General features: G+C 42.6%; 2 protein-coding genes across 2 annotated transcripts in view; both read left to right on the plus strand.

The window, feature by feature from the left end:
* The window catches only part of LOC100710931 (IQ motif and SEC7 domain-containing protein 1), a 182,012-nt gene that overhangs the window by 43,414 nt on the left and 124,197 nt on the right, over window positions 1-14,401 (plus strand).
* Window positions 550-14,253, plus strand: LOC109196140 (mucin-7). Its single transcript, XM_025901959.1, has 3 exons — window positions 550-569; window positions 1,305-1,537; window positions 9,178-14,253. The coding sequence occupies exons 1-3, from the start codon at window positions 565-567 to the stop codon at window positions 9,267-9,269; spliced, it is 330 nt and encodes a 109-aa protein (XP_025757744.1). The 5' UTR covers window positions 550-564; the 3' UTR covers window positions 9,270-14,253.

Raw genomic sequence — 14,401 nt, forward strand, 5'->3', positions numbered from 1 at the left:
TTAATAAAAATTGCAAGAAACACAATTGGTGTTGCTTAATGTTTCATATTTAATTCACTTTGCCTTTAAAGGCTCTTTTAGCAGACCTGTGTTTAAAAGGCAGACTCATCCACAGTGTGTGAACATATGGTGTGTGGTTCCCAAATGCTTCCACACCTATTTTTCACATGGTCTAGTGTCATGATTATGCATTCAGTGTGGCTCTCTAGATTTCTGTTTGTAAAGAAGACAAACAAGAATAATATAATATTAAAATGTTTTGATAGAGATAATTTTTAATTGACACAGATTAGGAACATTTGAAAGCAGGAAAAGTAAAACATGGTCCGTCATCCCACCCACGCGTCAGTCCTTATGGTGTCACCGAGTGTTACTCGACAATATATCGCAACCTGTAACACCAAGGACATGCAGACTGTTAACTGACAGATTGGTTAGCATGTCACAGCATGGTTACAAAGTTCAGCGAGCATTTAGAGGAAGCTCCTTGAGGTTCAGAGCTCGAGGTCCACAACGGATATCCTTGCACCGAGCACTAAACCTGCACCTGCTACTAATGGAAACATGAAGTAAACAGTCAAAATGTGGCTAACCAAGAGTACCATTTGGCAAGAAATTAGTAGCCAGGCAGCGGTAACAGTTATCGAGCAGGAAAATGACTGGTCGTCCTCCCCCCTCTGAATATAGAGCAGACTATCTTTATCTGTGCATCATCCTCCCTCTCCTGACTCACTGTACAGTTTACATGTACCGCTTTGATGCTAACCGCTAGTGCTACGGGCCGAGACTGACTGTGTGCTAACCATAAGCTAATACAGTGTATCTTCTAACTGCTAAGCTAACACTTGTGATTGAATGTTAGTGCTGTATGCTGGTATGATTAGTTATAAAACTTTATACTAACTGCTGTATGCTGCCATTGATATTGTGTGCTAAGGTAATGCTAACATGTTAAGCTAAGAATGTTAGTTGTGTGTGCTAATGCTATGCCGCTGTTATTTATTGTGCGCTAAGCTAATGCTGATAGAGTTAAGTGTGCTTTTTGCTTCCATATTATTAGCCTCACTAGTTTGCTAATGCTGCTATTAATACTTTGTGCTAAGCTAATGCTGATAGTGTGCTGTAATGCTGACTGTGCTAATGGTGTTTGTTTATCTGTGCCCGTCTGTTGTTGTTGTTGTTGTTGTTGTTATTGTTGTTATTGTCTACCTTTCTCTGTTTCTCTCTTGACTTTATTTTTCTCTCTTTTTTCTCCCTCTCCCCAACTCTCTATCTTTCTACCTCTCTCTATCTCTTTCTGTCAGGTCTTATTCCTCCTCCACCACCTGTTCTACTACCACCACTTCTTGTCGTTCCTCCAACAACCCTACTAGCATCACCACTCCTTCCTCCACCTCCTCCTCCTCCTCCTCTCTCTACTCCTCCAGCCTACCTCCTAACAGCCACGCCACCTACCATCAGTACTGCTGTCCCGCGCGCCTCCGCCTGCCCAAGCCTCCCTGCGCCCTGCCCCCGCCAAGCACCACGAGCAGGCAAGGTAAGGGCCAGAGTCCCCCTACTCAACACCCAGCCTCCCCACCCACTCTCTCTCAACTCTGCCTCCACCCACCACACTGCCCCGGTAGCTTCTTTACCCCCAACCCCAAGAGCTCATCCAGCAGCAGCGGTGAGGCCAGTGACCTGACGTGCACTCAGTGCAAATTTTTACAGTTGTTTCTGCACTTCTGTATCACCCCAGTCTGCACAGATGTTCCATCAAATCCATCATCCTTCCCCCTTATTTTGTGAGAGCGGAACAAGAATCGTAAGAAGCGAGTCTTTTCATAATCAAATGACATTTTTCAGACAGATTTGCCAGTTCCTCCCCAGTTTCCGTCTTTCAAATGTGCATTTGTAGCCTTTCTTATATTTATCTAATTACAGCCTGTATTCTTCTGGGATTGAAAGTGTTTGAAATTTCATCTCTGGCATTGTGATGTGAAACAAATAATCCGTTACTTGACACAGTGAGCGGCAGATTGGTCGATAATAGAATAATCATTAGTTACGGCTCTAACGGCTTTATTCGTAAGAGAAAAATGCTAGATGGGATGCAAAAATCACATAGTTGTATGAAAATCATTTGTTTTTAATTATGCACATTTTGTAGCATGGTGTGATTTTCCACCTCTGTAAATTTTAGCGCACAGGAGGTGGGAATTTAGGAGGATTTTGATTGGCCCCCAGCCGACATGATGACAGCAGGATAAAGATCCAGGGTCCAACGTTATTGTTGTCTTCATAGTGCTGCTGACTAACTGAAGGCACAGTATGGCTGTAGGTCTGCTCACTGCCTAAAGAACCAGAATAACGGACCTTGAATTAATTTGTTTTTTTTAAAATCTAAAGTTTGCCTGGATTGTTTAAATTCGCTCTAAATGCATCGAGTCGTCACGTTAGGCCTCACCCGCTCCCTCGCCTCCCCTCACAGTACAACAGTAACCTGTGCCTCCCCCGACTCACACACCCATCACAGCACTGAAGGTGAAGCAGCCTCTCCAGTCGCTCCTGGCCTCTCATCCACCTTCTCCCCAAAACATCATCATCCCTCTCTTTCTCCTCGATCACCTTCATCAGCCCCGCACCTGCCTCCTCCTCCTCCTCCTGCTCGTGCTCCACCTCCTCCATGCTGCTCTGAAGCATCACATCTCAAAGCTGAGCACCATAAACAGGCCAGTTTAAGAGCTAATGACTCACCAGCAGCAGAAAGGCTCAGCTCTGTTTTACATTTTCACAAAGTTTACAGAGAATAACAAGTAAAACAAAAATAATAACATACAGGAGGTGAGTGTGTAGTAATATAAGAAAATCAAACAAACCGATTCAACTCTGAAATAAGAAATATCTGATTTATAACATGAAAGATCGCAGAAAGCATTTATACTCTTACATGTACAGTATATGCAGTACATACAACATAAATTACTTTGAATATCAGGCAGTAAAAGTATCTCTAATCTAAATTTCTAATCGTATAATTTCACATATTTCTATCTGACACAGACCTTAGTGTCAATCAAGGAGGATTCAGTCTCACATGTCGGCCTGAGGCAAACACATTCACACAGTGCACACAACACGCCGAGAGAACCAACAACCATCTTTGTGGTGCTTCCTGCAACAGGACGAGTCTCAAGCAGATGAAGACAAACAACTGAGATATTTGTTAAAGCAGCAGCGTTCTTCAGATCACCTCCAGCTGGAGCTGATCTACACACTCAGTATCATTAAGACCTATTAATGCTCTTAGTTTAGTTACTTTATATATACTTAGGTGCTAACATGTCTGTACTTTAGGACGCGTCCAGTGTGTGGGATTATTACTCTGAAGTAAATAATCTAAACACACACACACACACACACACACACACACACACACACACACACACACACGTGTCCTGCTAAGTACGTTGTCAGCATCAGCGCTGACATGTTGCGCTCCTCTGCACACGTGCTGTGAGCGCTGCAGTTAAACACATCCAAGGTTATTGGTACAAACTCACATTTTGTGCTTTGTTTGTTTCGTGTCTCAGATATCAGCTGCAGCTCCACATGCAGATGAATCCACTGCTGCAAACAGCAGCTTCAGTAATGTTTGACAAAGATTTTTAACTGCTAAAAGTAATAAATATTCAAATGTTCGTTTTGTCTTTAAATATAGACATGATATCGCAACCTTTGCTCCACCCTAATAGGACCTCCAGCTGAGACCACAGATTCTAATCAGCGCGGTGTGTTTGTCGTAGGCGTCTGTCAGATTCCCACCTGCAGCCATCATGCCCCTGCTGGCCATTACGGAGACTGCAAGTTGGACGTTAGCTTCTGTTTCTTTTATAGAGAGCTGATGGAAGAACATCATTGGTCATCTGGCAGTTTTTAACAGCACACCTGTGAGAGTCGCTCAGTCAGTGGTTTTAGTTGTCCTAGGCACTCTGAGCTTTTAATCATCAAAGCGGAGGCTCGTGCTCGGCTATTGGTAAACAAACCAGTAATCATATAACTGTAATCATATGGGCTAATTACTACTCCCTAACCTGTGATTAAGAATGTCTCATTTATCACTACTTTGATTAGTGTGCAGGGTGATAATTTAACGTTCAGTCCAGCAGAGTTTTAGCTCCCTGGACAGCTGAACACCAGAGCTGAGAGGAAATCAGTCGGTTGATCTCCAGGTGGGAAACTTGGCGTTGTTTCCGAGTTTTAATAACACACAACTGAATGTTCCCAGGAACTGAAATCTTATTATCTAAATAGACAAAACGAGATCTTTAACTCCTGGGACGACGTTGCACAGACAGATGTGAAGTAGACGCACGTGTCGGGTCGTCCACTGTGAAAAGCGGCAGAAACAGCTGGATGCAGATCCTGTCATTGCGATGTTTGAAAAGGAGGATGGTCTCTGAAACTCTCCTGATGGCCTCACGGCTTCTTCGCGCTGACTTAACAAAAATGGAAAACGTTGGGGAGTTTTAGTCTTAGGGGGACGCGAGTACAGCCAGACCCGACCCGAATAGACTCTGGGATAATTAGATCTGAGTCAAGTCATGGTCGACCCAGTTAACAGTCAGCTGTGGTGGAAAAGAGAAGCGGCGTAATAAATAAGAACGCTCTAATAGAAGAGAAAAGATATTACTGAGCATGTCCGCCGTCTTTTCTCCTATTGGCTTAAAAAAACCACCTGTGTGATCAGATCGGTTTGATCAACGTGCGCCTCGTCTGACCTCTGCTGTCGGGCTGTCGTGGTACATCGTGTTTTTCTAAAAAATAATTTTTTAATCGACGCAGACGTGTTTCATTTTTTTAATTTAGCATCTCAAAGGTTTCATTTATGTGGTAGAATTTCCCCACATTGATTTAACATAAGTGTTTCTGACGTAGACTATTACTGTTGTCACGTAGACAGACCCTCAATGTTTTAGCTGCTCAGTGAATTTATGTTAAATCAGGTCAGAGATGCTAGATGAGGGTTTATGTTTGTCTGTTTTTAGCCTAAATTCATAAATTTGAAAAAATTAATTTAAATGTAATTAAATTTGAGGTGGGTTAAAACAAAGGTGGTGGAGGAAAAAAAAAAAAAGCACAATAAAATAAAAATATAACATATAATGAATATAATAAAAATAATAAACATTTCCAAATTAGAAATGTTTAGCCGGTGTTATATTTTTTTCTTGACTTGGGTACTTAAATTATCCCAAAGTTTCGAATTTGTGTTTAAATCATGTAAATTTTAAAAACTTCAATCAGCTCACGTCACGTCGCAACATCATCAAGTGACATCATTGTTTCATTTGCGTCCTGTGAGAGACGCTGACGGCACAAAGTGTTTACGCACCTGCCATAACCCATTTAACTGTAATAGTAAATTCCCGATTATCCTGTGAGCGGCGCTGAAACGTGGAGCGTGCAGGCGTCCTCGCATCAGCGCAGAAAACTCTTCCCTTTGAGCTTTTATTGCCAGACTTCTGCGCAGTCGTTTTCTTCTTTGGTGGTTTAAGAGAATGAGAAATTAGCACCACCAGCTGTCTGTTCTGATCAGTCATGTAACAATATTCATAATCACAAAGAAATCTTACATTGTTACTTTGTGTTTTTTATTGTTTTTAATTTGATAAATATTTGTCTCACATTAAAGATGCAGAATGACTCTGTGAAGGGGATGAGGTTGCGTGTGTGTGGGTGCGTGTGTGCGTGCGTGTGGGTGCGTGTGTGCGTGCGTGTGGGTGCGTGTGTGTGTGCGTGTGTGAGTGTGTGTGGGTGTGCATGTGTGAGTGTGTGCGTGCATGTCTGTGTGTGTGTGTGCGTGTGTGTGTGTGCGTGCGTGCATGTCTGTGTGTGTGCGTGTGTGAGTGTGTGTGGGTGTGCGTGTGTGAGTGTGTGCGTGCATGTCTGTGTGTGTGCGTGTGTGAGTGTGTGTGGGTGTGCGTGTGTGAGTGTGTGCGTGCATGTCTGTGTGCGTGTGTGTGAGTGTGCGTGGGTGTGTGTGTGCGTGTGTGTGTGCGTGCGTGCATGTCTGTGTGCGTGGGTGTGTGTGTGCGTGTGTGTGTGCGTGCGTGCATGTCTGTGTGCGTGGGTGTGTGTGTGCGTGTGTGTGTGCGTGCGTGCATGTCTGTGTGCGTGGGTGTGTGTGCGCGTGTGTGTGTGTGTGTGTGCGTGTGTGTGTGTGTGGTTTTTGGGAGCATGCGTCATCAGCATGGAGGGAGGTTTTCACAGGATGTTATGCATACACAGAGCAAGAGCTGAGGGATTCACCCATTGACTGACGTGCTGCTATGACAGGGTGAAGTAATGTGACCTCCGCATTCTCCACCCGCGTCACTGTAAACAGCACGTTAACACGACCACGCTGTGTGTGTTAGCAGTTAAGCTCCTCGGCACAGCGCGTTCTATGGAGGCGTAGCCACACACAGATATACGGACACTTGGTTTCACACCCAGCGACATGCATTATGCATAAGCTGCGCTCTGCAGCTGGCATTTAAACCTTCGCAAGCAAACCTCAGAAAAGACATGTATCGATGTGCCACTGCTACAGAAACCAGGCAAGTGACACTCATGATCCAGAAGTCCTACCTAAAGTGTTTTCTGTCACAAACGTATTTTTTAAAAGCATCACCAGATTTATCTGTGAGGCCAGAATTAACAACTTTGGGCTCTTCTGAAAAAAACGTTTGAAAATCTCTTTTTTTTTAACCTGGGATTTTAAATAAAATTCCATAAATCACTGAGATTTTTTCCACCGAAACAAAACTGGAATTGAGAGTAAATAACACCCAAAACCAATGAGTCAGTGACGTTGTTGAGCACTTTCTAATTGCAATGCAGCAGAAATGAAGCTCAAGTCCTACATTCATCTTAGTCACAGTTGAGCAGCCGGCCTCTTCGAGGAATACGCCGTTCTTAGTGAACCGCAGAGTCATGTTGACTTTTATAGCAACAACATCCTGAACACAGAGGCGGGGCTCAATGGAGTGTAGGTGAAAGTGATGACGATGTTTGAACTCTTGAACTTTGATTTTGTGCTAGAAACAAGCAAGCAGGTCTCCACCCTAAGCTAACCCAGCTAACGTGTGAAACTAGTAAGTGTAATAGTAACAGGTCCGCAGTGGTTTTTCTGATGACCTTTGACCTCAGTCTCCTGTTTTGTGCACACCTCTATAAAACCTCACCTGCACTTCAGCCTCTTCTAAACCGAACCCTGACTACAAAAAATTATCATAAAACATATCAGCTGTTCTCACACATCAAAAACATTTCTTTGCAACATTTTTTTACCTGATTAAACTTTTAGTTTTTTCCACACAGATGGTAAGAAAAAAAAAAACAGGAACTTACAGAAACAATTCATTTTTTTCCCTCAGTTTTTAAGCTGCACTTTGATGGAAGATTATTGATGATCAGAATTTGTTTGATTTGATTTGGATCTTCTGCTGCTTCATTTCTTCAGTAAAGATGTCGGGAGGTGTTGAGAAAACATTTCTAAAGCTCCTGAATGAGTTTTTTCTAAAATCACATCATCCTCAACATCCTTAAATTAAACAAACACGTAAAACAGTCACTGTGCAGGATCAGCACCAGAAAGCCTGCAAACAATATGCAACGCTGTGCTTAGCAGAACATGTTGTACAGACACAGATTCCGGTAAAAAGGTTCATTGGAGCAGCATGGCATTCATTTCAAGCTGACTTTATAGATTAATGTTGACCATCCACAGTAAACCGAGGGCAGATGTGCTTTCCTCTTGATTTTCTCAGTAAGTAAATACTGGGTTTGTCTCTGACAGACATCCTGCCATTGCAACAAAATAATTTAGGTCAGAATGAATCATAGAAAAAAAAGCAGCCCTTCTGTTTATCATAATTACCTAACCTAACATAAATACTCCCTTTAAAGTCTCACAGTTGATTTAAACCATTTGCATAACTCACATTCACTTCTGTACACTTTGGAGCCCAGCAGGCTGATGCACAACCTGCACAAATACAAGCACCAGAGCAGCGTAGTTACAAACTATCCACACATTTATGAATTAAACAATAACTCTGATTTCTGCTGCACATTTTAAATGTTACTCTGAAACTTAAAAGATTTGTGGACTCGCTCTTTCTTCCTGTTTCCACCTCTGGTGATCTGCACCATCCTCAGTCTGCGGCTCGATTATTTAAATGAGACGGAGGAACATAAAGCTGCTGAATGGGATCAAAGTGATGGATTTCTGCCCTGATTTAAAAATCACAGCCGCAGTCGTCATCGCACCAATTTGTACTTTCCACTAGCGTTACATTTGCATTAATGTGTTTTATTTTGCACCAGACGCCATCTCAGAATTACTAAAAGGCTCAACTTCCTCATCACCTCACCCCCTCGGCTCACATCATCCATTCACCCCAGCTTCATCCCAGCCTCATTCCATCACTGTCCTCTCCCCCTAAGGAAAAACATGCAGACTCAGAACTAAGTTTGGTCACTTCTGACTCTGTGTAAAGTTTATAATATTAGAGATTAATTGTGTCCCGAGGCGATGCTGCTTCACCTCTGTGAGAAAAAGTTCAACTCAGAAGGTCAGTCCTTCAGTTAGCCATGTGTAAACACTGACATCTGGTGGCCATCTGCTGCACTGCACGTCCAAACTTCAGATCCCATCACAGTCTCTGCTTTTATCCCCTCTTTTCTGATGATTCTCTTCTTTCTCCATCCTTTTCTCTCCTCCTCTCTTCCCCATCATATTTTGACCTTTTTCTCCTTCCTCTTCCTGTTCTACCTTTTTTCTTATTTTCTCGTTCCAACCCCCGTCCTCTATTCCCTTTTCTCTCTTCGTCTCCTTCCACTCTCACTACTTTCTTGTCTTCTTATTCCTTCTTCTTTGTCCTCAATCATTCTCTCCTCTTCTCCCTTCCCACCTCATCCTTTTCTCACCTTCTCCTTTCTATATCTCTTTGCTCTTCTCTTAATTCCTTTCTTTCCTTCTTCCTCCTTCCCATGCCTTTCACTTTTCTTCTCCTTCCTCCTTCATCCCTTACTCTCTCCTCTATCCTTTATTCTTCCCTTTTGCTTTTTCCTGCTCGATCCTTTTTCTCCCCTTCCACCTTCCTCCTCCTCTCTGTTTTTGTTTCTCTTGTCTGTTTGTCTGTCTCTCAGAGAGGAGGAAGATGATGACATCGCCCATCAGTTCTGTTGCCCCGCCTCCGAGTGCAGTAGCCCCTCATCTAGGTAACCAGGGGCGACCATGAGAAAGCTCCGCCCCACACAACTGTCCCAGGGTAAACTGAGGGGTAATTATGAGCCCCTGTCCTCCGTCCACCATGGCTGTCTCTCTCTCTCTCTCTCTCTCTCTCTCCCTTCCTCTTTTGTCGTTTGACCACCAAGCAGCAAGAAAACTGTGGAGTAAAAAAAGAGATGTTTGAAATCAGAAGATAAGGAGTAAATCCGGGGATCCTTCATTTAAAACTTCCTCGTTAAAAGCCTGTTTGTGGAGAAAACTGGAGCTTTAAAAGAAAACGATGAAGCTGTCTTTGCAACTCTGCTGCTGATCCGATTGGTTTCTCTTTTCTTTTAAATCTGGCGACACGTTTTCTTACACACCCTGAGTCAGACAGTAAAAGTTGCTCTGCAGCTTTAAAACCACAAGGACCGATCATCCCCTCTGCAGTCTGACCTACCTGGAGACGCTCACACCTGCTTTAGCTGGTTCACAGGGTGACTCGGCTGAACGCCTACGATGAGTCTGCAGTTTTGTGCATAATTTTAAACTCGTCAGGCGCTTTTTAACCTCCGTCTGAAAGTTCGGGTCAGAATGGGGACTTCAACGGTTTATCCTCCCTGTCAGAGCATGAAGCCATGACCCCGCCATTTCCTGGCAACGCTGTGTCGAGAGCCTGCTGTATACAGAGTTCGGCGATGGTTGGACAGCGCTCGATGCAGCAAGCTGCAGGGCTATCCGTGTCCCAACTCTGTGTACGCAGGGCTCTGGTTGTTGCACGTTGTCACCACACCAAACTCTTTGGGACGAAGACTCGTCAGGTCTTGGTGGGACCGATAGTTTGTTAGCGAGTTCGTGAACAGTACGAGTCACTCTGGCAGGTAACCACACATCATTCGGAGCTCCTCTTCAGTAAAGGCGGCCTGCTCGACTGGTTGCACAGTGGCCGGCCACCGGAGTCACGAGTTTGCTCTTTGTTTTGTTGTCATTAGCATCCCTACATACTGCACCCTGGGTTCTCCTTATAACTGCTTCTTTTCTTACGTTAACATCCTGCTGACACTTAACAGCGGAGCGAGTGTGAGCAGCACCAATAAAACCGTACCGATGTACATCAGGGAAAGTTTGTACTCTTGTTTTGGAGTCTGACAGCTGAAGGAGACCAAACTGAGACTTGGCACTTTGATGTATAAGGTCATGTGAAGAGAAATGTATGAAAAAGGCCATATTAGAAGAGTAATTTTTGGCCCTTTTTCCACTTCAGAAGTGATGAAGCAGCAATCATGACTGAAAACTCTTCAAGTGCTTCCCCCCCTCCCCGCGATCCAGTTTTAGGGAGAACCCTGGTGCCTGATGTGTACAGTGCACTTGGACAGAGACACACACACATACACACAGATTTGCACACAGCAGCTGCAAGAGTCCTCAGAGATCATAAATGATATCAGTGATATCTGGAGTATGTTTACATGCACATCGGTCCTCTGATCACAGGCAGTGATCGGCTTTAAGGCAATATTTTCATGATGTCACGTAGCCGTTACCACAATCTACTATATATGCTTGATGAAAGGGTTGTTAATTCACGAATATGACGACTGCTTCTGATCTGATCGTACACGCAGACCAAGCAATCTCTACAGAGGTCTTTGAAAGGAGATATCTGAGCCTGGAGCCGAGGTTTTAAAACGTCACTCACTGTAAGGAGCATGTGAGACCAGTCAGTCAAATCAGATACACGTCAAAGGGTCCAAATGCAAAATACAGGAGGTTTTCTCACTAATAAATAAAAGAACGGTAGTAAAAGATCGTGAGCTCGCCGTGCTAACTGTTGATCAAAGTTATGTTAGCTTGCCTTGTCAGTGACATCAGCAGTGCATACATACGAATCCTGCTTTACAATCAAAGTGACATCAGGTGGCTTTTATTGTCATTTGAGCCATCCACAGGTAAAACGGCACACCACAGAACGAGTCTTGGTGCCACAAACCAAAGACCTTCAAAGTGGCTAACTCTGGTTAGCTCCAGTAAACCTAACCTGCAGTTACTGATTCGCTAGCTTTGCTGTCCCATCGCTGTCACATTTAATTAGCTGCCTGCACTGAGCCAAGACGTTTGCTCAGGTAAAAAAAATCCATAAATAGACGTGTCTAAAGAGAAGAACTGTCAGGTTTCAAAGGAGGGAAGCTTGGTCTGCATGTACTGTTGCTCAGATCACGAAAAATTCAAATAATTGGATTTTATGTGACAGTTTCAGGAGTCGCAGTATTGCCTTAATAACTACAGTGCACGTAAACACACTCGGTGACTTCCCCTCCGAGCGAGAGGAAGCTGATGGAGGCAGTGATGAAGGGAGCAACAGTGGAGCCCTTTGTGTCGTTTCTCATCTTTTTTTGTGTACACTCTTTTATCCGTCTTCTCTTTGCATTTAACTCTGTAGCTTTGACTCCCTCAAGCTCCTCCTCTTTTCCTCTCCTTCCTGTTTTTTTTCCTCTTCCTAAAGAAAGAAAGTAAGAAAGACATTTTTCTGATTCAGTGCCAAGAAAATCAAAGACGAAAAAGAGAAAAGTCTGTCTCATTGCCAAGTTCGATAGCGGGGAGTATTATCCTTCTGTCGCAGTGCCAAGTTAAAAAAAAGAAGACGTCTTTGACACCCAAACCCTCGAGCAAATGTAATGTTTTAGGAGCAGAAAACGCCGTATGCTGTATGAGCAAATCCTCTGACGAGTTCATCCAGTCATCTTTTAGCTGTAAAGTCCAATCTATATCTTTATTTCATAGCTAGCTGCCCACAGTTTTGTCTGTAGCTCCTTTTCGCCATTTATACATTTAAAAAGCAATACGTTTGTTTTCCAAATCTGGAACGAGAATCTCCCAGTGTACGTAAACTCATATTGAGTGGGAGGGGGTTACACCCATGTAGTAGCTGATCTATCAATAAAAAAATGCGCTTTGATCCAAAGTTTTGTATGCAGCACGACGACGTTTGACACGATGTCAAAGGTTTACAACATGAGTCCAGCGGTGTTATCAGTATTAAAAAAACGTATTGATATTTAACTGTGGAACAGATGAAAGTTGTGGATATTTTATTTTTTCAGAGATGTAAAATGCCTGTATGTGAAACATGTTTTTTTTTTCCATCTTTGCATGATTGCGATTTTTTTCTGTACTGACAGACGCTTCTCAGACCCTTAAAGGGGACCTATTTCACTTAGACTTTTGCAGAGTAGCTTTGCCTGATTCATAGGTCAGAATAACCCTTATTAATCTTTTACTGCTCCATGGTGCAGCCCCTTTAACTCCTCTCCTCCACCCTCTTCTGATTGGCTGCCCCTCATAAGCCAAAGTCTTGAACATTAGGTGGGCGGGGCTTCTGTGCCCAAAAGTAGTAAAACTCTCAGAAACTGAGTGCTCAGAAGGGATTACAGGGATTTTTTGTACATATGGTGACTTCATCATTTCAAACCTTGGGTATGTTTAATGTACATGACAGAAAGAAGTAAATAAGAAATAATAGGTCCCCTTTAACTCAAGCAAAGCACAAATACCGCACTGTAATAATACTCAGATACAAGCTGAAAAGCAGGCATACCTGCTCATTACACAGGACCGCCCAGTTTGCTACGCTGTATATCATATATTTATTATTTGAATCATTGTTAATCTGAAAGCCTTGTAATGTGAAGGTTTCTGCATTTATACAGTACAGAATTGCAGTTGCAACCTGTGCACACTAAACTCATCTTAATTTGTCATGTGGTGAGGTTTACAGTGAAGTAAAGGACCTCTGTATTATTCCTAAATGCAGTGTTTAACCAAACGCCCTCCTGCTGTGCACTAATGATGGTGAATAGTGACAAGAGAGATTTTGGACGGTTTCACTTAATTGAGTTTTAATGCAAATGATTACTTCCTGTTTGTCTCTGTGTGTTCCTACTTTTTCTCGCTGTAAATGAATTAGCTGTGAAAATGTTTATTGAGATGTGAAAGATGGTGTTAGCGCAGCATGAGAAGTCTTTCCACAGCAGTTTATCACCTTTTTTAGATTCATCCTGAGCGACAGTCCTCCAGCTTTACAACATCTTGGTTATGATGCACTTTCCATCACATTGAGTGCAAACTGCCAGTGAAACTGCAGGAAAACTGCATCGGTAAAAGACCGCGCCATGTAGTCAATAGGTGAGAACAGATAAATGATCAAACCTTAGCAGCACTAACCATCCCGTCCTCTCAGTGTGCAGGGAAACAATATCAAGTTTGATAAGATACCGTAGGACTTCTAATGTGCCATGTTTATAACAGTTTATTACCTAGGACACTCTGCACTACCACTAAACGACAATATGCTGCAATTAACCCAAATCAGTCCAGTACGAATTTATTAGTGTTTTTTGTTAATTCAGCTAATATTAACCCGAGGGAATACGTAATGTTTTATTGTTGTAATATAGTCATATTAGCATAATAGGCTTATAAAAGTAGACCATAAAATCTGTTTCCTGTGTAGAACCTTCTCATCACCTGATGATTATCCATGAAGTACTTTTATTTTAATAATATGTTTCTACACATGAAGTTGACTTGAATGATGTGGTGACAATCATTGTAGGATGTTAAAAAAAGGATGTTAAATATAAATGAAATGAGTTTTGCAGGCTTGGGAATTATTCTTCTGTACGATGGTTAGGACTTTATGGAACCTTGTCTTTCTTTGTTCTTCACCATGAAAAATATCAGACTTTAAATCTTCATTTTGTCCAGTTAAACGTTACATTAGCTGCTTAGATTTTAGGATTTTAGCTCATGCATCTGAAAGACTGATGAGCTTCTTTGATGGTGAGGGGTCCATTGTCTGCCTGTCTGTCCCTCCACAGTTCATAAGAATAGCTGCTCCTCCCAGAGCGGCCGGATTTTAGTGAGACTTGCACACATTGATCACCTAATGGGTCTTCAACCAAGGTGCTCAAGCTCATTTTGCTCATTTTACCTCCCAGAGTGAAAAAATATGAATGTGTCCTTGATGTGACTGTTGGTGAGCCTCCTTGACTTCTCAATGGATTTAAATTATCAGTAATTTGTGATGAACAGCTGACCAGTGAAAAAAAGTATTTAGCATTTAGATGTTTTTTTCATTCTTTTTAGTTGATGGCTATATATTAT

Source organism: Oreochromis niloticus, linkage group LG20 (assembly GCF_001858045.2).
Source record: "Oreochromis niloticus isolate F11D_XX linkage group LG20, O_niloticus_UMD_NMBU, whole genome shotgun sequence".
Taxonomy (NCBI): domain Eukaryota; kingdom Metazoa; phylum Chordata; class Actinopteri; order Cichliformes; family Cichlidae; genus Oreochromis; species Oreochromis niloticus.

Coding starts and splice junctions, on each gene's coding strand:
- LOC109196140 (XM_025901959.1), top strand. Junction 1,538..9,177: donor AAGCACCACGAGCAGGCAAG/GTAAGGGCCAGA, acceptor TCTGTCTCTCAG/AGAGGAGGAAGATGATGACA.